The sequence below is a fragment of the Perca fluviatilis genome, chromosome 2 (genome assembly GCF_010015445.1).
Source record: "Perca fluviatilis chromosome 2, GENO_Pfluv_1.0, whole genome shotgun sequence".
Taxonomy (NCBI): domain Eukaryota; kingdom Metazoa; phylum Chordata; class Actinopteri; order Perciformes; family Percidae; genus Perca; species Perca fluviatilis.
This window is the reverse complement of record NC_053113.1, coordinates 22190441-22216810: the sequence shown is the minus strand read 5'-3', so window position 1 is coordinate 22216810 and position 26370 is coordinate 22190441. Positions and strand designations below refer to the sequence as shown.

General features: G+C 39.9%; 2 protein-coding genes across 9 annotated transcripts in view; one reads left to right on the top strand and one right to left on the bottom strand.

The window, feature by feature from the left end:
• The window catches only part of fli1 (Fli-1 proto-oncogene, ETS transcription factor), a 33646-nt gene extending 16969 nt beyond the window's left edge, over positions 1–16677 (top strand). For 4 of the 8 annotated variants that reach the window (XM_039790240.1, XM_039790259.1, XM_039790276.1 and 1 more), the window contains 5 exons: positions 3915–3983; positions 12003–12062; positions 12415–12474; positions 13244–13291; positions 13440–16418. In XM_039790240.1, coding sequence (XP_039646174.1) covers positions 3915–3983; positions 12003–12062; positions 12415–12474; positions 13244–13291; positions 13440–13969 — 767 coding nt within the window. In that variant the 3' untranslated portion in view covers positions 13970–16418. Of the gene's footprint in view, positions 1–3914; positions 3984–12002; positions 12063–12414; positions 12475–13243; positions 13292–13439 lie in introns of all 8 variants that reach the window. The other 4 variants (XM_039790251.1, XM_039790268.1, XM_039790287.1 and 1 more) reach the window with 2 other exon arrangements.
• Positions 16678–20992: 4315 nt separating this feature from the next.
• On the bottom strand, positions 20993–25270 carry kcnj1a.1 (potassium inwardly rectifying channel subfamily J member 1a, tandem duplicate 1). Its single transcript, XM_039790227.1, has 2 exons — positions 25142–25270; positions 20993–23103 (listed from the first exon to the last, which is right to left on the bottom strand). Exon 2 carries the CDS (start codon positions 23083–23085, stop codon positions 21964–21966), a length of 1122 nt encoding a protein of 373 aa, XP_039646161.1. The 5' UTR covers positions 23086–23103; positions 25142–25270; the 3' UTR covers positions 20993–21963.
• Between the last annotated feature and the right edge of the window lie 1100 nt (positions 25271–26370).

Genomic DNA, 26370 nt, shown 5'->3' with positions numbered 1-26370 from the left:
TCACATTTGCATAAGTGGGGGTGGATAATAAGCAGTTGCTAGTCATGTAAACACTGAGATGAGCTCAGCTGTAATTGAAGCTAGCTGCTTAGAGGTGCATAATAATTGCACTTGCAACCCAATCGTCAGATAAGAATGTTCATTTTGGGACAATTCTGCAAAACGTTGATTCACAGTCAGTGATGTTTTTTAACGTAAATCCCAAAGTTTTTTAAAGATTACTTTTTGGGCATAATCCCAACGTGTTTTAGAAGATCCGCCAACACACCTTTACAACATCGGAATTGGTGTCGCTGCGTCCAAACATTCCTGTAACTTTCCGAAACTGACAATCTGAAATTCACACAAACTTCATGCGATTGATCAGGTGTGAGAGAAAGTTTTTTTCATTCTTCTTTTTTTCATTCTTCACATGTCTATTTCTGGCACTTTTCTGAGCATACCAAGGTCTTTAGGTTAGGTAACTAAAACAATTGGTTAAGGTTAGGGAGCTTTCAATTTTGGATCTCAAAAGATCATCAAAACAATGTTGACCATTGGTAGGAAATGGGATGTGAACCCCTCCACCGCAGCCTCGCTAAAATGTTTTGTTACAGCCTTAACATCACTCTACTTACTTGTTCTGTCATTTTTAAACAAACAACCCATTATGTCCTTCTTTGGTGAGATCATTCTGGAATACCCATTTACCGGCCCAGTAGCTTCAGAAATTACGTTCATATTGGGCGATTCAGCACCGCAAGATTTATGTCCAATGCCAACATTTAGTGCCAATGCAGGAAGTATTGTGACCTTTATGTAGCAAGGTGAGAAGCAAAGTAGACTTCATGGTGTTGTGTATGTGAATTTCATATGCGAGTTTGTGCCAAGTCACATACCAGCAATGAATGTTGAAAAAAACACGGTTCTTTCCCCAAGCTTACCCAAGTTTTTGTGCCTAAACCAAACCAAACCTTAACGATAGTCTTAGTAGGTCAGAAAAATATCATAAGAAACATTTTTGTAGTATGACAATACTTATGCAATAATGCATTTCAGTAACGTAAGGAGCAGTGTAAGTGATTACAATTTAAGTTCTTGTTCTACATTACTGTTACTAATCTCAGTGACAATTTGGCATTTTTATGGGTCAGCTTGTTTGCTGTTTATTGAAGGATTTATATCCTTTATATTCAGGACGGGGGCTGGAGGGGGTCTTTGTTAGCCTCTCGTGAGCCTTAATTCACGAATCACCTGATTTTGGTCAGGGTTGGAGGTGCTCTGTGCATTATTCCGCAGCTCGGTCGCATAGGCATCTCAGCATTAACGTTTTTATTTCATTTTTATAGGCATACCTGTTATTTGTCAGGGCTTTGCATCTTCAAATGCATTTTTGTGATCTCACAAGTGTTAACTGTCTGCCTGGGGAGAGAGCAGACTGCACTCATGGACGAAGCTCACATATCGTACAGCAAAAACAACAGTGGGCCCCACTGTTGTTCTTTTTGCTGTACGATATGTGAGTGTGTAGTGCTGTTGCTGAAAAGCTGGACACAGTCTCTGGAAATATTGGATTTCATCTCTGGTTTCGCTCGGGCAAAAATATTTTCACTAGAGTAATTAGTAAAGTAATGCAAATACAACATAAATAATTGATTACATTTTTAAGTAACTTTCCCAATACTGCCAGCAAACAATGTCATTGTCACAGTTGGGGTGTCAGCTAACAACACGCTCATGGGTCGTTTTGGAAGGTGATGACACATAATCTCTTTTAGTTTGGATGACTTGTTGGAAATATCTCTCATGCACTATGGATGGCTGGTATGAAGACGGGCAGTGGTGCTACTCAGTGCAGCTTTATCCTACAGAGCTAAAAGGATGACTTACTGTTTGTTGGCTGGAGCCCATTTGTCCTCCTTGAGGTGGCAAGATTCCCAAAACTGGGTGACTGGGACCCTCAGTTTGACGGCAAAGCTCAGACCACATGTTTGAGGCAATGGCATCATATAGCTCTGCGGAATAAACTGCATGGGCCCGATGGAGGTCAATCACAATGCTTAATTAGCCCTTAAAGCTCTCAACATTATGGCCATGCAGAAACTGAAGGACAGGGCATTTTGAAAGAGCCATTGGTGATAGGAAGGAGAGAAAAGAAAATTGTTTGTGGATGTTATGTAATCTTACAGACTCTAAGCAGATGTGACTGCAAAGGGAAAGAGAGAGTGAGGGTCTTAAAGGCTGAACACTGGCCAGTCCTCCCACTGTGCTGTCAGATTACCAGGACGTTTGTTTTCTAAGAGAGGAAGAAGCCGTCCAAATAAATAGGCAGCACAGCCAAGACTCCCTCCACCAAACTGTGTGTCAGCTGTGGTGTCTCTCTCTCTCTCTCTCTCTCTCTCTCTCCCTCTCTCACTCGCTCTCCCCTACTCCCTCACAAACTCTCACTCTCTACAGCAGCCCTGGGTTTCTCTGTGGGATGGTTTGAGGTTTTCTCAGCAATGCTGCCTGTTTGCCTGTCTGGGTCAGCCCACATATGTGGCACACAGCAGGAAAAGGGTTAACAGCCCCTTCCTCCTCACTTCTCTCTCCTTCTTTTTCTGTATGTCTGTCTATCTTTCTCTTACACTTTTTCCCCCTCAATCCAAAGCTTTTGGTGGCTTGCTTGCCCCTGTGCGCTTACACTCTGCGTGTGGAATTATTTTTGTACGGGGAGCTGCGTTTGATTGCTGTGCAGGGACCCTGCCTCATACAATGGCTCCCCTGTTCTGAGGCCCCCAGGTTTCTAAACTAGACCCAGAGCATTGGGGGTGCCGTGGAGTAGGTAGTACTGGGAGGGGTGGGGTGTTAGGAGGTTAGAATACATTTGTGGAGCACCCCACTTTCCCCCCCCCCCCAACCACCCCCTAAAAAAAAACAGACCCCTAGTCTGCCACCATGGGCCCCTTCATCCCCCCAACCCCATCGCCAGCAGCACAGCAAGTTAAGTAGGAATCCTGCATCGAATCTCAAGAAAAGCCCATCACAAATTGAATTTTGCTTTGGAGTTTTTTGTTCTTTTTCAGAATGCCCCCATTCAGAAAAGGTATCTTCCTTACTCAGCATCTCTCCGTAGCCGTCTTTGTGCTAAATCTTAACACTCACCATGCAGTAGCTGCTCTTGTGTTTTCTCTGTGCATTTTTGGCTCTGTTTTTCCACTCGCTGATTTATGCCTTGGGGCAGCTAAAATTAAGAGAGCATTTTGGTGCCGCCCAGGGTGCCTGTGTAAGTGGAGGAATGCAGCACAGAGTTCTGCTCCATAAGGTGAAATAAATAGGCGGCCATATGCAGACTCTTGCCTCTCTGACTTTATTATTCAGCAATCAGGTTTGCAGTTAAAATCCTCACAGGCTACAGGGTTTTTCCTACAATTTAAAAAGACAGACAGTGTGCTGAATTTGCTTATTTGAGACTAGATTTATGTATCATGAATTCTTTTCTTTCTGAGATTATTTTTGAAGACAAAACAGGAAAACAATTCAAGAAATGAAATGGGCTCTATATGAGCTGAGCCATGTACTGCCACCTGCTGGCTAATGATATACATTTTGAACTTTGTGTCATAGGCTTCAGGGTAGGGGTACACTTTCAAATTACAATTTCCCTTACAGCAAAGTTATCATGATTAATATACAACTCTGTAAATATTCTGGAAGATCTAATGACACTAATAATCACAATGTTAATGCTGAACCTTATAAGTGAATTACTGTATAATGTGTACTTTTAATCACTGGATGCTCTTATGTAGGAATGTATGAAAGTTTGCATATGTCTTATTCAGGTTTTTAAATGCTGGTTTTAGGTATAATCGTTCGTCTTTATGCATTACAGGACTGGTGGATGAGACATTGTTTTGTCTTACTATGCTCTCTTTTGTCTCACTTCATTACAGGTAGCTCATCATTATCCTACAATGCACCATCTCACACAGACCCATCCCCACGTCTGGCTGCCAAAGAGGGTAGGGACACATATTTTTTTCATATCCTAATATCTATCTGTGCATATTCGGGCTAATGTAACAGTTTTATATCAAGGGGGCAAAGTGAGAATGTTAGACTACCTTAAAAGATAAAAAAGAAGAATGGGAGACAAAAACAGAGAAAAAAATGTATTGATGAGAGCTCAAATTCTGCTTCACAGTACCTGCCAGCTTCAGACGAGCAGATACAAACAGATACACACAAGCGCACACACTTGACAATACAGACCACTCATACGAATCCAAAGTGCATGCAGTCACCACATGCCACAGACAAAGCTCTGTGCAGGTGCACCTTTTGTGTTGTTGAAAAATATGAGCCAAGCTGCTACAGCAGACCACGCTATTCAGAATCGCTACCTGAACGTTGTGACAACACATAGTAGCTCCAAGGGTGGTGTCAGAATAGAGGCGTATTAACAAGACAAAAGCAGTGTGCTGATGAGTTCAATCTACAGCAGCAGGGGCAAGAACAGGCAGTGAATGTGGTGATTATGGGAGAGAAGCAGGAGGTAAGAAGTGTGAATGAGGTTGTTTGTTTAGATAGACAGGCATCAGGAACAGGTGCTGAAGCAAGTGTGCGGTAATCATGGCAGAAGAGCCTGATTGGCTGTTTTAGACCAGACTGGAGTGGGAAGGAGAGCGTGTGTGTATGTGTGTGTGTGTGTGTGTGTATATGTGTGTGTGTGTGTGTGTGTGTGTGTGTGTGTGTGTGTGTGTGTGTGTGTGTGTGTGTGTGTGTGTGTGTGTGTGTTTTGTACTGTGTGTATAAGTGGATTAATGGCAGAGAGGATGACAGAAGGTTAAAGGGAGAGCAGCCATACTTTATGTGCTGGATGGACTGTTGTCATTGTATTAAACTCGCCACTTCTTGTCATTTTGCACTTTCACACATTTTCCTCTACAAAATCCATATACAATACACTGTGTTTATGAAATTTGGTTATGAAATACAGAATGTAATGTACCACGTATTTTATTTTTCAAACAAGAACAAAAATCTGTACATTAGTTAAGGTTATTCACTCACTTGTTTTGAACACAAATCAACTTGACTCAAAAATGTAATTCAATCCATTTTTCTTGATATTCGTCAAGTTACTCTTTTTTGTCAAGATATAGACACTTCTTTCTCAAAAGGCACATTACCTGAAAATAAACAGGACAAACTGGTATCAGCTCACCTTATCTTGAGATTTGTCATGGAGAGTTTATTTTTTTATAAATGTGAATAAGATTTTAGGAATTAATGTAAACATAAAATACGCATTTATATGGACTTTTGGTTTGTGTTACAGTATTATCATGTGAGCTGCTTGGTGATTGTTTTTACAGGTGTCACAATTACTGGATCCAATTTGTTTGTTGAATCCGCATTTACATTGAGAAATCTGTAGTATTGTATAAATGCAGCAAATGATACCTGTTGCATTGTTGGTCATTTTGCACCAGTATATTCTTGCAAAAGCAAAGCTGAGTTTCTGAGAACAACGCCCAGAGCAGCTCTGGATGATTGTCTCTTTCCTCTGGATATGTTCACTCTACAAACATTATTTTGTGCTGACACAACACCATCTAGGCGAAGGCTGCATCTTTGAAAGAGAAAGAAAAAAAAGCTGCACATCCTTTACATCGGCTATATGGTGTCACCACCATAGACGGGAGCAAGGACTGCAATAACAGTGATAGCCTTGCTCACAGGATGAGGGGCCCTATCAAGGCAGGAGGAGAGGAAACACTAAGTCTGATAAGTGTCCAAGAATGCCCTCTGCCTCTCTCTATCTGCCCCAGTGGTGAGCATTAGCAGGCCATGTTCTAGCCCGGCTTCAATGCCAATAGACCAATGGGCAGGCCAGATACGATTCTGCTCAGTCACCTCCGACCCCGGTCTTCCTGGTTCTCAGCGCCAGGTATTTGGACTGGCAGGAATACAGGGTCACTCCCTTCAACAGCATTTCCCTTTCACAAGAGGTGACTTCTATTATGGGCTCCTGTAACACTGACTGTGCCTCTATAGTCGTGTCCTGTGATCCCAGCCAATGAACAGCTGAGGAAAGCCTGCCTCTACAACAGGGTCGATTTTCAAGAATTTGGAAATACAACCAAGTTATGAGATTGATATCCATCCAATTTAAAATGAATTGCTCTGTTTTGAAATATTTGTACTCACCCTAAAATGATGAAACTTAATAACCACATTAAATATTCCAAAGTGTTATTTTCATTCTTTCATTTGCAAAATTAAGTGAAAAGGTGAAACAATATGAAGAAGAAAAACATCAACATTGGAGTTGGGAGTTAGTGACTCAACAATAAAAGAAGTCTAACTTCAGGAAAAGCCTTTATCGACATTGTCTCAGATCAGCATTGCCAGATGTTCAAGTTCATATTGCCTTTCGAGAACAGTCAAATACCATACAGACTCTTTGGGGTAGAGTAAGCATGAGCATGCAGCAGGAGACAACCCTTAATCTGCTCCAGACTCTGTGGTGTAAAATGCAATGTTATGAATAAAAGAGAGCATATAAAACACGGAATGCAGCAGCTATGAAAGGCTGTGTGTGTGTGTGTGTGTGTGTGTGTGTGTTGTGTGTGTGTGCGTGTGTGTGTGTGTGTGTGTGTGTGTGCGTGTGTATGTGTGTGTATGTAGCTCTCAGTGTTTATCTAAAGTCTATGTCTACTGTGTGTATGTGGGTGGGTTCCTGCATGTCTTAATGTAGCATGTGTTACAGCATGTGTTACAGTGTGTATGTTGAAAAGTAAATGTGTATTGTTTGTGGTAATATCTTGGCGTTAATGTTTGCACATTAGACAGCTTTTTTCCCCTGAGTCTTTTTACCTTTTTCAATTATTAGCTCTTGTTTTTGTCGCTGCTATGACATTCTGGAATTTTATAATTGGCAGCAAGGACACTCATATTCTCCGCTGCACCTCAGTGAATAAGGAAAGATGATGATTCACTCCTGTGAATGTTTTTATTTTGCCAATTCAAAGTGGCAATACAACTATAAGGGAGCCATTAAGTGTATAAGCTGTCCTACATTTATGACTTTCAATTGCTTCCCTTTGCATTGCGAAAAGAAAAAAAGAAAAGAAAAAGTAAATGAATGATGCAATTCTCTCTTTAGAACACAAACAATAACGTTATATTGATAACTTTCATATGTTTATGTACAGCAGTGTTGCAGTCCCCTGTTGCACTGGACATATTTTTCTGATGCTTCTCTGTTCTGGTGCATCCACTGTCTCCTTACCTTGTCTAACTCCTGTACTTTGCTATCATTCTCCTCCTCTTATGGGTCCTTCCTCACACAGATGGCTTTTAAAGCACCTGTATTACGGGTATTAAAAAAAGTTTGCCTTGTCTGGGTCTCTCTCCCTGGCTCAGACTCCAGGTTAAAACAGTCCATGACTCGACTCTCTCCCTGTCCTCTTTTTCTCTGTCTATCTTACCCCTCTCTGCTCAGTTGTTCTTTCTCTCCGACTCATGTCTCCCGCTGTCTTTCTACGTCTCTCTGCCTCTCTCTCCCTCTCTGTCTAGCACTCAGGCCTTGTTTTGACTAACTGGTCCTGCAGTCAAAGTCTCCCAGGAGCGTGCACCACACCCCAGACCAGAGTGGAAACTGGCTCAAGTCGCAGTCAGAGCGAGGCCTGGAAAAATGAAGGAGAGAGAGGGGGGAGGTTGGGGAAGAGGCAGCTCTGTGTGTTCACATTTGGGTCTGTGTCTCGGTTTGCGTGGCTGGCTCGCCCCGAGTACCCCCGGCCACTTGGGCTTTGTTAAATTTACATCTGCTGCTTCTTCTGCACTTCTGCACTTCTGCTTCCCTACCTTTCACTCACTCCAATTAACCCCAACATGAAGTGATTGTATTGGTAAAAACCTTGAATTGTCTCTATTGTTGCCTTGCATGCTGGTAAAGGGAAAATTGTTTTTGAAGCTTCTTATTGTCTGCCAACAGCCACAATAAGGGTGTAGAAAAGATGTGGATGAGTCCATATTACTGGGCATCTCCTCCAGCCCATACCAGACAGTAGCAGGGTTTGCAACCATATTGTTTTCTTTTCAAATTACAAAGATGTGCTTCGTCTGACTTTTTTTCTTCTCTTTCTCTCTTCTTTCTCTTTCAAGCCTTTTTATGGACTTAGTCACTCTGTCTCCATCCTCATCTGTCTGCTTCTCAATAATCTTTCTATTTCTGTGACTCCCTCACCTTCTCTCTCATCTCTCCTGCATCCGTCTCTGCTTCTACCCGACCATCTCCTCTACTGTGTGTAACCCCTCTCTGTACGCAGCCTATGGAGGTAGCCCCGTTTTGTATTTTTTGGGGTGGTGGAGAATGGATGTAAGGCGGGGGAGGGGCTGGCGGTGAGTAGAGGGGAAAAAAGGGCCAGTAAAACAAAGAGAGGTTGTCTGCAGGCGAGGCAGGCAGGAAACGCAAGTCTCCCAGGACTCTCCCCCAGTTACTGCTCCTTGGCTATCCTGCCGGCCCACACCAGATTGAACCTGACAGGCCTGCTGAGCCACGGCAGCCCGTTTGTTATTTGTCCCTCTTCTCCCTTTTTTTTGTTTCTCTCTATTACACTCTGATTTCTTTCATTCTTTTGATCATATTCTAATTTATTCACTTTTCTTTTGCTTTGTTGAGAGCTCATATCCTTCATTTCACTTCATCCATATGTTTTTGCCCCATCACTTGTATTGACTTGCACTATTACTCATTTGGAATATCCCACTTTTTAGTCACAGAGACCAAAATCGCTCTCACCTGCAAACAGGAATAGGCCCTTTGCTGAAACATCTGGGGTTAAAAGTTGAAAAGTTAGACATCACGAGGTCCCTGAGCAGCAGGAAATTTCCATCGGAAGATTATGAAATGAGTAAAACAATGAAACACTTATGTGGAAGGTTTACCAGGCAAACGTTGCTTTAATAGTTAGATAGATAATAATCTAGGATTCATTTGAATTTTATTTAGAAAAAACCAAGATGTCAATTTGTCCTGAACCATAGGAGGGCAGTATTGTACAGTGTTTAAAGATGGTCGTACATGAGGTGGCAGCCGATGATGAAAGTTGGTTGTTGTCACTGGATGTTCCCCTGGTGTGGCTGTATGAGATTATATGGGTCAAGATGGCACACAAAGCCGTAGTGTGTATTGTAGTGAAGACATTTATTTGTGTCCGACACATTAAGTCTGAAAAGCCGCTCTTACAACATGTCATCTTTAAAGTGTGTTTTACATACCAAATTTTTGAAGCTTTTTTGAATAATTATCATAAATAAAATATATTAGTACATTTTCTAGTCTTTTTTTATTCAATGTTCGATAGCTTATCAGCATGTGAGTTATTTGACTGCCCTGGTTAAAACACAGTTACAGTTTTTTACAATCACTTTGGCGCTAATTTCAGAACCTTGACGTCATTTTTCAAAACTTTTTCAATTGCTTGGATACAATACACATAAACCTAAGATCATTTGTTTATTTAACAAAGATCATCTGTTCAATAAGACACAACTTAACATCAAAGTACTACTATTTCAAAAAGCAATTCACACATTACATTTCAGATGATTGTCTTTTCATTTCATTACAATCATCTAACTATCAATCGATACAACTACTCAAAATGATAAGTAACTGTTGCATTACTCTTAATACATAGTTGTATGGAAACAGACAAACAATATTCCATGTTTAGATCATGAAAGTTTCAAGATAACGAGATTCATTGTCACCAATTAGTGTGGAACATGAACCAATTAGACTACATAATCTGTGGATGTAATATTTCATCATCCTTCTTTACTGTAATGTATTACTGTTTATCAGACACGGTTTCTATGCTCCCATGTACCACCTTTAAGACTATTTACTGTATTGACAGTACTGCACTGTATGGATGCGGTCTTGGAATGCTGCGCACACACAACACACACACACACACAACACCACACACCACACACACACATACAACACACACACACACACACACACACACACACACACACACACACACACACACACACACACACAGGCCAGCAGATCAGACTGGGGTTGTACTGGGCAGCTTCCAGGTATGAATGTGGAACTGTGTGAATGTGACAGGTTGTCGTTGCAAATGAGAATTTGTTCTCAATCAAAATACCTGGATACTGTAAATAAAGGGTAAATACAATATATATATATATATATATACACACACACACTTGTCTGCCTTTTTGCTATGTTTTGTATTGTGCTATGGAACGTTTTTTTGTATGTCCTGAATAAAGAAGATGATTATAGATAGATAGATAGATAGATAGACTTGTACAACATTGGTCTGTAGTATTCTCTCTACTACTGCAGTACTTTTACAGGGATATATTTATATGTAGTACCATAATGAAACATGTATCACCTATTTTGTACTACAATATTTAATGATTGTACGAACGATGACACAGTGAAACTATGGGTAGCTTGTGTGTGGGTGATCTAAAGTAACGTTTCAATGGTATTTCACCATAAATTAGTTTTTGAACCGGTGATTGTGCAAGTGCAATATTTCTTTAAAGCTATGAATGCACAATGCAATGTTTTGAACATTGGATAGCCTGTGTTACAAGTGATGACCGTTTTGAGTTTTGTGTCTAGAGAAAAATGACATCAAGGTTCTACAAAGTGATTGTAAAAAACTACATATATATAATATAATAATAAAACTATATAATAAGAATAATATGCATACACACATATTAATGTCTGGCAAACACCTACACACTTGAAAGTCTGGGAATAACACACTCAATCACTTCTGAAATGACAAAACATATTCTAATGATCTATTCAGGTTGATAATAATTTATGCATGTTGTATGTAAAACACATTGCTGTAAGCCATACCTTTTCTATGTTTGAGATGAGGACCTGATGGTCCTTATTAGCCACATAATGCTTCATATTTATTTACATACTTATTTTACACTGGCCAGTTATTAGTAGTTAGTAATGTGGAGTCTTCTTTGTTGCAGTAGGTGTGAGTGTTGCTCATTCTCCTACATTAAGATTTATGGATTTAAACCGTCAACTTTGATTGTGAATAACCTGCTTCTCAAAAATTCAGCCAACACTGATGGGAAATGGGATTGTCTCTTGACCTTCCAACAACTTCCTTCCAAGCAAAAACCTCTGTCATCACTATTACACTGTTTCTATCTGCGGCCCTCTGGAGAAACTGCTGACAAATAGATTTGCAGGTCATGATAACACTGTGAATAGTCAATAGTACGTTACACAAAACACAAGCTTATCTAGCTACAATATGTGTCACATTTCCCTGTTTTCTCGCAACTGATTGAACTGTTTCAGCCCGCATAAATATAAACAATTAAGGATGCTGGCCAGGTGCACTGTGAGTGTACCAAGGTGTTTTTGAAACATTGCCAGGGGAAGAATACATCCTCTGTTTTATCTGCTCGTGTCAGATTGAATGATTGTTACTGGAACCTGTCCAACTTCACACTCAGTCAGGTTTGAACTGGCAGACACACAGCATAACTCATGCAAACTGGGCCAGTTTGGCTGTTTGTCAAGGTTTCATAAAAGCCGCTTGTGTGGGGAGATGGGTGAGGATGAATATCATGTGCATGTATTGTGTGTGTCTGTGTTATACGTTAATTTGCACCAGTCCCTTTATTTGTGGCCAGAGTGTTGCAAGCTGCTCAACCAACTGTGAAAGATTGTGCCATCTACATTTAAACCATCACAGCGAGCCAAACAAAACCACATTACCATGTCCAGATATCCTGTGAGGAGCATCTTGAACCATGTTTGATAGATTTATTAATGTTATTTGGCACTGGTCTCCCTGTTTTTTGCTGTGACAGTTGCAATCCTGTGATAGGCTAGCACACGATGAGCTGAGACGAGACACTTACTGTAGTAACAGACACACAGTTTGATAATAATTCTAAATAACTTTGTCTTCCCTTCTTTCCTCACTCTATGTCAGACCCTTCATATGATGCTGTAAGGCGGACAGGATGGTCAAACAACATGCATAGTGGCAAAGGTGAGGACACAAAAATAATTTTTGACTCAACAATACTTATAAGTATCTATGGCTGTAACCTACTGAGAGGGTATGGTTCTATATTTTCACCTGATGTGTTGAACTTTATCATCTGGTAGGCTACTCTGGTTAAAACACCCAGATTAAGTCTACATTCCACTAGCAGTAGTTCCAACATCCACAGAGTAGAAACGTGTAGGACAGACTCCTAAAGATTAAAGCTTTTGTTGTAGGGAGCAGGAACAGACAGACAAGAGAACTTAGTCCAGCTGCCAACTACTGCCTTATTTACTTTGGCCTCCAAGATGTGTCACATGGTTATCTGTATCACTGATTGCTTCTCTCTCTGCAGGTTCACCGGTGGTTACACAGAATGTAACCAAGTCCACTGAGCAGCCCAGACCTCAGCCAGGTAAACGCTTACCTGGTGTTTTTTATTTATTTATTTTGCAGCATAAGCACGGGATTAGAGCTAATTCACCAGCATGGATATCAGCTTCCCTTTATGCCAGTTGGCACGTTTAAAAAAGTTCTCTTTACGTTGATAGTCAAGACAGTCAAGCTTTATTATTCTATGTTCATAAGATAATTGTAAGATTGTAAGATCTCTAAGATGTGTAGTCTTTGTATTTGCTTCTTTTAATGTTGCATTGTTGTAAATTGGTAGTAGCCAAAGGCCTAATGTGTAAAAGCTAATTGTAAGTAAGCACAAATCAGGGAGATTAAAGTCGTCAAAGCCTCAGAAAAGTGAAAAACAATTGCTTACAAGTGGTTCAAAAGCAATTTAATAATGGACTGTTTGGAATACAGCCTACCACAAAGCTTTGAGTGTTTACTAGTATGTGTAGTTTTTTTCTTACCTCTACACATCTATTAGCATGTGTAATTGGTTTTCCCGAACAGCTAATTATCTAGAGGAGCACAGTAATCCAAACACACTAATGGAAGAGTTTATCACATTATGCTTTTTCATTTTGTCATCGTTTTGAATTATGTTGCTTTATGTACCCAACCTAAAAGGGGACATTATGAGCAAAAGTAATGTGAGTGATCATTAATGATATTATCAGCTGTTGCTCAGTGACGTGTTTATTTTGTCTTCAGTCTTCCATATTAATTAGTTTATTATATCGTCACAGTAATCACTGTGGAGACCAACAATGCCCTCCTTTCGTCCACAGATCCTTACCAGATTCTGGGTCCCACCAGTAGTCGCCTAGCCAATCCAGGTAAAATCAAGTCTTTATAATGCAGTTGTCGTGGAAATGTCCTTTTATGCAGGCCTCACTGTATAGATAATGAGTTGTGAACGGTTCATAATGAATGCTCTTGGATGAGGTGGCATGTTTGATCACTATTTGTGTATGCATCCATCAGGTTCAGGCCAGATCCAACTGTGGCAGTTCCTCCTGGAGCTCCTGTCTGACAGCGCCAACGCTGGCTGCATCACCTGGGAGGGTACCAACGGGGAGTTTAAGATGACGGACCCGGACGAGGTGGCGCGGCGCTGGGGTGAGCGCAAGAGCAAGCCCAACATGAACTACGACAAGCTGAGCCGTGCACTGCGCTACTACTATGACAAAAATATCATGACCAAGGTGCACGGCAAGCGCTACGCCTACAAGTTCGACTTCCACGGCATCGCTCAGGCGCTCCAGCCGCACCCCACCGAGTCCTCCATGTATAAGTACCCCTCGGACCTAGCGTATGTGCCTTCCTACCACGCCCACCAGCAGAAGGTCAACTTTGTATCCCCACACCCTCCATCCATGCCCGTCACCTCCTCCAATTTCTTTGGACCCACCGCTCCGTACTGGAGCTCGCCCACCGGAGGCATCTACCCCAACCCAAATGTTCCCCGCCATCCTAACACCCATGTGCCATCCCACCTGGGTAGTTACTATTAAACACCCCACCCTGACCATCCACCACCCTCTAAAACCTCTCTTTGCCCACAACAAAGTCCACATTGCTGACCAATGACGGCGAACCAATGAAAACTGAGTTGATTGAGGCATTTGTCCTCTGAAGAAATTTTGCTCCTAAATGAAGGATAATAAAATTAAAGATTTTTTTTTATTATTTGTAAGACTCTATAAACAACTGGATGCTATGGTTCAAAATGGAATACTACTTACTTTTACCAGTCTAGCAACTATTTGTTAATGCTTTTTGGACGTGCGTCTGAGTTTCCTGTGCCTTTCTCTTTCCCATCCTCCTGAAAGCTGCATCTACAGGTGTCTTTTCCAAAACCTCCCCAAACCAAAGCAGGAAAGGAAAACAACTTGAGTCCGTCTCCCTCCTCGCCACGCTACAGTACCAGACATGGGCCTATTATTTATGGGTCTCAATCTACATCCTCCTCAGTACATTATGAACATTACGCTTTAAGCATCTGCCTTTTCTGCTTGTCTACAGTCTTGTTGGGGCTTCTTATTCCCTTCACATCAAATTTTCTTTTCCCACTGTCTCCGTCTGCTCGTATGTCCATCTGCATCTTTTTATATGTGTGTGAAGAGTCTTCCGGAATTCGCTGGACAAGGAGGAGCTCTCAATAAGATGGACTTTTCTCAGCACTGAATGAAATTTGGCAACTGGAATATGCCATTCACAATTTTATTTATCCTCCAAACTGGAAGGCTAGAGAAGAGTTAAATGCCAGAGAAGGAAGCGCTGTATGTTTTGCTGACCTGGGTCAACTCATTTACTTAAAATGCTTTTTGTGCGTTGTGTGTGGAGTTCAAGATGGGCATGTGTATAGTTGACTCCACTGTGCTGGGGAAGCTGAGTCAAGATGTAATTGAAGTAATTTGCAACAATAATTCAACCCAGGTCAGATGTTTTCAGGGGGCCACACACTAGGCTATTAAATGTTTGCCATGTTGTTGCCTTTCAAGCAAGCCATTACCAGATGTTATGTTGCTCGACCATGTCAGTATTAATGTGAATGTCTTCTGGTTTGTGAAACACACGTAAAAAAGCGATACCCTGCAGCAAAATCAAACTTTGTCAGATGTTTTCGTTTTGTTTAATGAAAAAAAAAACTTCTCTGAATCTAAAACATGAAAGTGCCTTTTTTTGCAGATGTGATTATGTAGATGTTATCTAAACAATAAGACTGTATTTTTTACCCAAAGTGACTTACAGTGTATCCAGTTTTAGTACATTGCATTATGAGAAACCTAACCCTCACAGTGCCTTAACTGCTGTTTTATACCATATGTTTTCAAGTCATTATACACAAAACAGCATTACATCTTAAAAGGCGTAGTAAGATATGTGTTCATCATTTCCATGTCTCACAAGAAATCTGACAATTTTTGATTTTGAAGTGCACTCTGTCAATAACGGCTGCCACGGTGTCTCCTTCCTCTTTGTAGGCCAGTCAGGACCGTATAGGTCAGCACAGAGTGGCTTAGCAGTAATTCATGTTAATAGACAGTTAAGATGCATTTTACCAGGGCTGGATCCTAGTTTGAGAACAGCAGCATGTGTGTTTGAAAGTTAGTTTCTCACTGATCTAAAGCCCAGCAAAATGCACATGAATCTCAAGTCAGGATTTCATCATCATGTAATAGTATCATGTCAAAACATATCCATCTTCAGGTGTTCAAAACTGTTAATAGCGAAAGTATTCCTCTAGAGTAACTGAAAATGGACACTTGAATATAAATTACTTGGGAATAAGTAGTTTATCAGAGAACAAAACCAATAAAGTATGACGATATGAAACAAAGAAATCCTCAGATTCGCAAACGCTGTGCGTTTGTCAGACCTATTTTTTATTATTTTATAAGCATCAGTCAACTAGGCATTAAAGCAACTTACTGTATAAATTATGCAGAGTTATTTTCATATGTGACACAGTATAAAAAGTCAAGAGAATTAATACGAGTTGACCTCGGTCAAAAATGCAAACATTTTAAGTCCATTTCTGCTAAGTAGTTTGTTCCGCATTTTAAGCGTTTTTATATCTGTACATTTGGGCAATACATTTTTAACATTTTTTTTTATTGTTATTATTTCTGAAATTTGGTTGTAACATCCTAAGTGTCGTTATGCGCACGAGATCTTTTCTTGTATTCCCAAAACCACAAATGCCTGCTTGAATCATAATCCAACAGCCAGAAATTCTGTATATGCAACATGTGATTATGATGGATCTTTTCCATTGTGAATCATGTTTTATACCAAAAAGCCCTGAAATTGATAGCTTATCCTGAGCATTAAATCATTTCAGGTATGTTATGCAATACAATACAAGGAGTATTACAGTAATATCCAAAACTAGCTTCTCCTGAAAGTTTATAGCTTTAAAAGAACAAAAAGGGAACTTGTCATTTGTAGCATAAAGAAAGTATTGTAATGTACCCTTAACTTCCATGTTTCACAAGCATTATAAATGAAAAGGGATCTGTGCTACTTCATATATGCAATGTATTTTGGATATCAAATATATATATATATATATATATATATATATATGTGTATAATTTTACAATTAGCCAATGTATTATTATTATTATTGTCATTCCTGCAATGTATGAAGTGATACCTTTTGAAAAAGGGCTTTTGTATAGGAAAATGTGACAAAATAAATGTTTTTACCTCTCAAGTTATGTTACATTGCCTGCCTGTGGCCTCACCAGATGAAAACAAAGCTGTATGTCTTTTAGTAGCCCCTTTTGAGAAACCATGGTCTGCAAAAGTAGTATAATTATGATTGTGACATTTTGCACAATACTTGTTTCGTTGTGTCAATGTTCTGACAGCTTATTACACATTTACAAAGGGTATTATTCCTGAGCCTAGTTACATTTGTTTATGACTACTGTGCATAACACTTGCACTCTTGTATTTAGCTGGAAATATTTATATTTGCAGATAGAAAACAGCTTTTCTGCCACTTCTTATTTAAGCCAGTTTTGTTTGTATCTGCATCAGGATAAAAACAAAGCATGCATTTTAAAAGATTATTATTATTTATTATTATTATTATTATTATTATTATTATTATTATTATTATTATTATTATTATTATTATTATTAAGCCATTATGGCAAGTTGTTTGAGCTTTGATATCAGACATCAGGTTCCTCCACTAGTTGGCTCTTTGTCAGTACTAGTTGGACAGTTGTTTGTTCTAGTTGGATATTTTGTTGAACTTGTTGAACAAAATATTTTACTGTCACTTTTTTTCAGCAACTTGTGGAACATTTGTCCAACTAGTCACAGCAGAAGCCTTACTAGTAACGCCGGGCAGCGTACTAGCACCAAAGTCCAAACTAGTCCACTTTTTGACACACTAGTGGTCCTGTGGACCTGTTCAAGTTAACCAATGACATTTTAACTAGTAAACTTGAATTTAGAGTATGCAAATTTAGGAGCTACAATTCTCTGCTAGTGAGAACCACAATTGCTAGTGAAGCAATACACTTTTTTTACCTTACTAGTTAAAAGTGCTCTGAGCGATGTTGGGTGCGTTACTTCTTGTTGACGTTCAAAGTATTTTCAAACAAAACGAAGACTAGCTCGCTCCTCCCTCCTCCTCATCCCGTTCCCTCCCTTCTGTGCTTCAGCGCACTAATCCCCTGCCCAAATCCTTCTTGTCTGTTATTGGCTGAACACTGGAACACGGTTTGTGTATGTTTGCATGGTCCAGGTTGGACCACTTTGTTTTTGTTGGCGTGTGTGGACCCTGGGCTGTCTACAGAGACCATGGTTTTTTTACAGGGTGTTTAGGGGACCGGCAGCTCGCGGATAGTGAGGAGATGTTTGCTGTATGTGACAACTAGTGAGCCTCAAAATATTTACTAGCTAACTAGAGATGTCAAAAAGCCTAATGAGATACATTTTGACTTTATTAGTTAACTAGTGCGGTCCAAAATGTTTACTATTTAACTAGTGAAAGCCTCTTTTGATCTTAGTTAAAGATGCAGTAGGTAAGACTTATAAAACTTTCTGTCATATTTGCTGAAACTGACCCTATGTTCCAGTAGAACTACATAAAGCAGTAAATAAAAAAAGAAAGTCCAGCTCCTCTGGCACCACCTCCAGCCTGTAGTGCGATTTGCAAAAATCCACAGCTCCCTGTTCATTTACACCAATCAGGGCCAGGGGGCGTAACTAACTGCGTTTCAATCACTGCTCAAGCACACCATTCATTTTACATTGTGGGGGGAGGGGCTTAGGAGACTGTTTGGCCTCTAGCAGAAAGGGGGGGAGGGACTGAGAAGTTGTTGATGTTGCTTACTAGTAAACTAGTTGAAGCCTCTTTTGATCTTACTAGTTAACTAGTGATCCTCAATATTTTTGCTAGTTAACTAGTGATGTCAAAAAGTCTACTACACTAGTGAGATACATTTTGACTTTACTAGTTGTGAAGTAGTAGTAGTTAAGTAATGAGGAGGCACAAGGGGCTTTAAGGCTTTCTGTTGGCTCTCCAGTAAGAACTCCCTATAGCCGAAGTTTAAACCTCTAAAGCCTGAAGAACTTTCCCTGTTGATATCGGCAGCTCCTTAATACACTATCCAGAGGAAAACATGAATCTTTTTTATATTAACCACAATGACAATAATTTTCTGTTTAATAATTCTCTGCTTGACGTATGTTTCCTTTTTGTCTTTTTCACAGTAAAAAACAAATATATGCAGTAATTTGTATTTCATGAATCATGATCATGAATTATAGCATTAGGACAAAAATATCAAGACTACTTAAATTGACTTCATTTTACCTCAAACTGCTTTTGTTTGGCTGTTTTGAAATGAAAAAGGTTTTGCTGTTTTGATATTTCAAACAGTCTTAATAGCAACATTGGCACAAAGATATCTCTATTATTTATGTTCATAGGTCATTACATGTTTGAAGTGGCAGATTTACCATTATAAAGTCAACTTTAGTATGGGATCAAATGTCATAGGATCAATTCCTGATTGTATAGGATCCTCATTGTGAAATATGGTATGTAAAGACATACTGTTAGTTGTTTACAGAGACTAAATGATAATTTGGTTGGCCCGTGCTGGATTCAGGGTCCTGGCTATCTAGTTTAAACACTGACCAGAATCCTTTTCCTGCCTGCTTCATTTGCATGCTCAAAATGTCTACTAGTTAACTAGTAAGGGGTATTTTTGACCTTGCTCGTTAACAAGGTACACATATTTGATCTTACTAGTTAACTACTAAGGTCCAAAAAGAGTCACTACTTAACTGGTGACACTGACGTTTTCCTCACTACTAGTGGAAGACATTTTGTCCTATTAACCCTTGTGTTGTTCTCGGGGCAAATTTGACCCGTTTTCAAAGATTTTTATATCAGAAATATAGGGTTCTTCTTTAACCTAATTGCCAGAAAATAACATGGATGCATGGGTGTACGTGGTATGGGACCCATACAACATTCCTTGCAGGTAAAATTAATGATTACTTTCATTAAATTTTGGCTGTTTTATTCAATTTCATAGCATAATCTTTTTTATAAGTGGTTTTAAAACAGTATCCTGCCTCAACTTTGACATAAACCAGTCTATGATCCATTCAACATCCTCTGATCTTTACTACTACTCAAAATAAGTCATAGTTTCTGCCTTTTTTTAAAGTCAAAAAGTTGGTATAGTGTTAATAAAATTAGGTTCATTGACCATGAATTAAAAAAAAGTTTAAACAAAAGCGCCGAAAACGTCGGAAAAAGTGCCAAAAAAAGTTCATTTTCAATTTTGAACTGGAAGAACAACAAGTTCATGGTCAACGGGAAGACAACTCAAGGGAAAGAGAACATACACTCAGTTTCTGGTTAATTTGGTACACCTAAAGCTCTTGTACAGCAGTCCTGCAATAAAAAAAAAGTAAACTGTTGATATTGATTTGTATTGTACAGTATGTATTGCATTATACTTAGAGACATCTTTTTATCACCCTAATTACCGCATATTAATGATGATAGAATTAGCACGGTGTTTTAGCTGACTGTACCTGACAAACTTGCAACTGAGTATAACCTATTTGAATTCAAATTAATAATTTCCAGTGGGAAGACAAGGGTGGAAGGAAGCTGCACCATAGCTGCTTATTTTCGAGATGCCAGATTTTTGCCATAATGATCACAAGTTACATTTTATCATTGTAAACAGAGATAAACTCTGTTCACACCCTTTTCCATTCCATCAGGTTTTGAATCAGCAGATCACACAGCCAAAAACTATGAGCGAGGGAATAGGTGTAAAATCGCTTTAGGGTGGTGTGCTTCAATTTGAAAGTATCCTCAGGATTTGAGTCTTTGCATCATTTCAGTCTCTCTCTCAACACGGCTTCAAATGATAGGTGTTTGTGTTGGTCATTTAACAACTGGTGTGTATGCGTAGTGTCTCTGTTAAATGACAGCTACAGCAGTGCAAAGTGTTCTATTAGTTTGCATGAACCATGTAGACAAAAATACACATCACAGACACATCGAACAGCCAACAAGGGACAATTGTTGCCTTGTTTTTTATCAGAATATATCTGTAAGGCATCACCTTTACTGCCGCTTAGTCATTCCACATCATTCACCTGAGCCCTGTTTATTACTCTGTCATATGCTACAGCAGCATTCCTGCAGACACATAAGCACATGCAGTTTTTTAGTGAGGTCTTGGTAAGAAAACCTGTTAAAGCTTCATGCAAGCGTACAGTATGTACTGTTCATTTCCTGAAATGGAAAGTTCTCTTTTCATGTTCAAAGCCTGCAGTCAAAACAATGGATAACAAGCAATCTCCCAAACACTTCCACTCTGTTGCGTTTGAATTGCTGTTTACTGTCAAAACTTCACTTTGTTTACCGATAAAAAGCCGTGACAGACGTTGGCACCTCTCATTACCTGCTTTGACCTTTTTGATCACAGTCCTTGTATAACATTCCGGCTTGGTGAAAATAATACGAGGACACAGACTGATATGCAAAAATGTATTTCAGTGTATTTTTCCCCCTGAGATCAAATACAATAAGACTTAACAAAGATTGATTTTCATAAATACAATGTCTTCACTCACAAAGAAAAACACAGCTAGCATACATAATGGACTTTATTTGGGGAAATTCATTTTGATCATTTAGGGGTTCAGTGCCTTGCTCAAGGGCACCTTGGCAGTGCACAGGAGGTGAAGTGGCACCTCTCCTCTCTACCAGTCCACACTTCGCACCTGCTACCCTCATGTTATCAAGCCAAGGCCCTACGGACTAAGCTGCTGCCACCCACTTTGAAAAACGTGGCCTGTGAGCCCAACCCTAGCTAGTGCTTCAGTGTTTGAATAGTTAAGCATACTCTATTGGTTTCAAGTGTCTCTTTGTGTACAACAGCCTACAGTAACATGAACTATTGAACGAACGAACAGTGCATTCAAGTGGCTAACAGTTTCACACAAGACGATACATTCGTTTTGCTGCCTCTCAAACTCAGTAAACCTGATGTATACAAAGCCAAAGGTAAATTAGAACCACTCATCTTCATTTAAAGTAATATCACATGTGTATATTCCATGTGGTAGTAATGGGAAAACCTTTTGTTTATGTTTTTGAATTGTTGTCTCACCATCATGTATGACCTGGCATCCCTTTTTTTTGGAAGCAGACAGTGGCGTGGTGTGGTTTTACAAACAAATACTTCACAATAAGTGTCCTGACCCACAGACAGTTTTCTTATCTGTGTTAGACACAATACAATAACAAAAAACAAGGCTTTCTTTAGTTCATATTTAAATGCTACAAAATGTGTTGTCTACCATTAGCATAAAACCACCTGCTGCCAGAACCTGTTTGTCCTTTCAAGACTTGAGGAGTTTGTCAGTAAGAGGTATGAGCCTCTAACAGTCTTAATTTGTACCAGTCTTAATTTCCACTGTCCATTGCAAAGTATCTATGATCTCACATCTTGGTTACATTCGGAAGCTCATTAATTTCAATCATCTCAAAGCCCTGGTTGTCATGTCCATCTCTGGAGTAGTGATGATGACCCTTGATGTTGTGGAAACAGGAGGCACAGTGTGCAGTGGCCACTGGCTCCACCTTGGCGAAGTTGGAGAAATCTACTCGGTACTTTCCCTCCTTGCTTCTGGAGATGATGGGCAAGAAGTTGTAGCCCCACATGATCTCCTGAGGAATAAAGGAGGTCCGGACCTGGCAGGCAGAGCTAGTGGTCTCTGCAGTGCAGTCTAGGAAGACGACCAGCTCAAAATCTTGATTGTGGAGCGTATCTACCGCCATCTCGAAGAAGGGGCTGCTCTTGTCGATGATGTGGTAAAGCGTGAGAGGACAGACAAAGAAGAGGTTGTCCTTCCCGGCGTCCACTATAAAATCAATGTTCACCTGGTCCATGATGATTGTCTCCCCGTCAGCTCTGTTTGTTGTCCTCAGCAGCTTTCCATAGATATGGCTTCCAATCATCAGTGTCTTGCGTAGGTTGGCCACTCTGATTGACAGGGAAAGAAAACCGTTTTTGGGGCTGATGACAGCCATGTCACTGAATGAGATGGTCTTAGCCCTTTTTTTGGGTAAAGAGATTTTGGACAGGATGACTCCACACATGCAGCAGTTGATGATGGCTCCGAATACGGCCTGGATAATGACAACGGCCACAGCACCTGGGCAAAGATCGGTGAGTGCTCGGACACCATACCCAATAGTTGTCTGGGTTTCAAGGGAGTATAGGAACGCTGTGGTGAGTCCATAGACACCTATAATACATGGACTGTGGTTTGATGGGGGGTTTTGCCACGTCAGGTCTCCATTGTTGAGGGCAATCCAATACCACAGCAGGCCAAAAATGAACCAGGTGAGGGTGAAGGAGGCGGTGAAGACGAGGAGGACATAACGCCACCGGATCTCCACAGAGGTGGTCCAGAGGTCAGCGAGGAACGATAAGTGTGTGCTGTACATGATATTTCCGAATTCAATGTTGCAGTGACCATCTTTGGTCACCAGTCTGTTCCTGCGGCATTTTCGCTCTGCCAGCCAGTGCTCGATACGTTTGTTCACAAAGCCAAACATTTTCTACAAGCCCCCAACCTATAAGAAAATACAACAGGAACAGCATGTAAGTACAGAGTAGAAAACAAATCATTAAGCTGTTGTGTGAAACTACAAGAAGTTAGGATGCACTACTAAGGAAAAGCAATTACAATCTGCTCATAGCTGATCCGTCACTGCACCTGGGAACCCCACTGAACATTTGCAGTCCCTACAATGGCAGACAATGTCCATATATAAATGTACAATACAGTTCCAATAAAATCAGAGTCAAAAATGCTGATAATAACTTGATAGGGCTTTTCATCACAGTCCCCATCATTTAACCAGTCAGCCAGTCACAGGCTGACTGGTTAAAGTATTTAAGATCAATCAACCTTAAATACTGTAATGTACTACAGTAAAAATAAAAAATAAATATCAAGATGACACTGCCGGTCTGGTGCTCAAATGGAGGTGTAAGAAGGTGGATATGCAAGCACATATTTTGCTGAGGACAAATAATGTATATATGCAGTTGATAGTTTCATTGGAAAGTTGTTCAATTAGGGCAATTTTATGTATCAAGAAAACTTATTTCATAATGAAGTCTGGTGAGCACATTTCCAATGTCTGTATACTGTAAGTTTCTTTTCTGTTTTACTGCTTCACGTTTTGCTCTTCTTCCTGACTCTTACTGAGGACTGCTTATGCACAGTCTCACAAGCAGCTCTCTCCCACTGCAGTTTTAATCCACACTGAAAGCCTGTAATACTGGGTGGATGCAGCACTGCAGTTAAGACCTGAAGTTAGAAAAAAGTTTCCAATGAAGTGTAACACATAAGTGTTCCAAATAAACCACATTATTTTGGTCACATGCAAGTGTCTCAACACAACGATCAGCTTTGTTTACTTGGTTTCAATGCTGCAAAAATGAACGTGGCATTGCAATAATTTGGGCAAACCCAGCTAGAAGGCCAGCTGCTCACTGACATAACAATCTTTGACTTTATTCAAGCTCTGAGTTCTCATAACTCTGGTGCTTGATGGGTAGTAACTGGCAGTATTAGCTATACAGAGGTTTCCAAACAAGAATGGCCTCTGTTCTTGCCAAGTCATGCAAACTACCCATTTGGATCATGGCGTGCTTGTTAGTGAGTGTGAAGTAGAACAAAACGATCAGTACAGCGAGCTCATGTTTTTGTTTTCAACTCATCATGGGTCACATGCAGTCATATTTGCCAAAATGAAATCTGGTATTCGCTCTGTGTAGCTTGTTTGCAAATTGTAATCATTTTATAAGCAGACCTAGTCATTTCACACCTAATCATTAGGTCAGCATGTTTACATACTTTAAGATAAGTATGTGCTGAAATAATTTCAGGTAGTTAGTATTTAAATTGTATGTTTGGCAAGGTACTAGAGAATAACTACCTTTAGAAATGGAAATGGCCAATGTGAAAAAAGTCAACTCTTAAGGAACAACCACACACAGCTTTAAATCTAAAAGTCTGTCATGAAATGTCATGATTCAGATTCAAAGCATTTCAACCTATCCAGAGTTTGAATCACAGTTTCAAAGTAAATCAAAGATTAGCAATCACTCTACTCTACTGACAATAGTCAGTAAAAGTAAAAAGTAAAGTAAAAAAAAAATATATATATATATATTTTTTTTTTTTACTTTTTTTTCTATTTTTCCTTTGCACAGACATTTTTATCACCTTTTGATCACCTTTAATGCTAGTCACTGACTTACTATATTTAGCCATTTTTGCTGAGATTAAGATATTACAGTCAAAATGCACTGGTTTATTTACAATAAATGTCTTTAATGTTTGAAGCTTTGAGACTAATCTGTTGTTCCTCGATTTAAATTGGATACATTTGATACCTTTGATTTTACTGTCTTCTTACTGCAGACTGATATATTCCAATTCCCACTTTAATATAGAAAGTCTATTACAGTAGAAAAAACAAAAAAATAGGCACGTAGCATGCTTAAGTATAAGTAATAGTGCTGCTTCTGTCTACAGATAATGAAGCTGACAATAAAAAATTTTAACATGACAGTGAACGTTGTTTAGTCTTAACTCACCTCTGTAATTTGATGAATAGCAAAGTCCAGCTCGCCCTTCTCTCCTCTCCGTTGGTCTTTCTTGTTCACAGTTGATTGGACAGTGTAGGTGTGTTCTCTAATGCCTGTTGAACCAACACCTGTGTGCATTTATACGGTCCTGTTTCGGTGTGTAAGAAAGCAATCAGGTGATGTTTATACCCACAGAAACATCAAGTATCTCTCCACCCCTAAACACACACACACACACACACACACACACAGTCATGCAGGCACGCACGCACGCACTGACGCACTCACGCACGCACGCACGCACCCTCACACACACACACACACACACACACACACACACACACACACACACACACACACACACACACACCGTACACACACACACACACACTCTGTCTCTGGCTCTAATAGGATGTTTACCCCACAGATGCCTAGCACCAAGGGCCAAGCTGACCTGTATCTGCAAAACTCCCAGTCCACCACAGTTTAAGAGTGATTATTTTGTGATATTTGAATTTAAGCTTCATCCCAGTTGCACAGACTTTGGAAAAAAAGTGAATGTTGACAATGTATATGGAAAACCTATATGTACTGCATCTGCTTGGTTCAGTTCTCTGCGACTCTATGACAAACATATTATGTGTTGTTATTTACTGTAGACACACAAACCTTTCTTGGCTTGTTTTGGGGAAATCTTGTTTGTTTCCAGTTGTTGTCAGTGTTAAGTAGTGACTGTCGGGAAGATGTGAGCTGTGAGCTGCAAAGATGATTTGAGTCATCTGGAGGAAGGCACTTCTCATCACCTGATATCAATAATCTGTTACAATAATCATGTAGAATAATGTATGTGTCCTAGAAAAGAGCATATAACTCACATCTGTTTATTTATGTATTCCTCCACTTCTCTGAAAATGATCACCATAAAAATATGTTTAACAAATCCCAGACACAGTGTTGTCACTATGTCTCCAACATCAGTGTTTCAGAGCTCAGCACGGCACAGGTCTTCCTCCAAGCAACAAACATTTACCTTTTCTTACCCACAACCACAGAGCTGTGTTGTGATTAATTGTAGGGATCATATAACATAAATAGGTGATGGAGTGAGACAACAGAAGCTGCAGAGATGAAAAAGAAGATGCTTTAGATCCAAACATATAGCTTTCCTGGGTCAGCCAGGAACCAAATCAGTTCACGAGTCCAAGATGTTCTGAATGCTGAGGGGAGACAAATTGTGA

Excerpts from the sequence above, each read along its gene's own strand:
- kcnj1a.1 (XM_039790227.1), bottom strand. The coding sequence starts at position 23,085 with ATGTTTGGCTTTGTGAACAAACGTATCGAGCACTGGCTGGCAGAGCGA.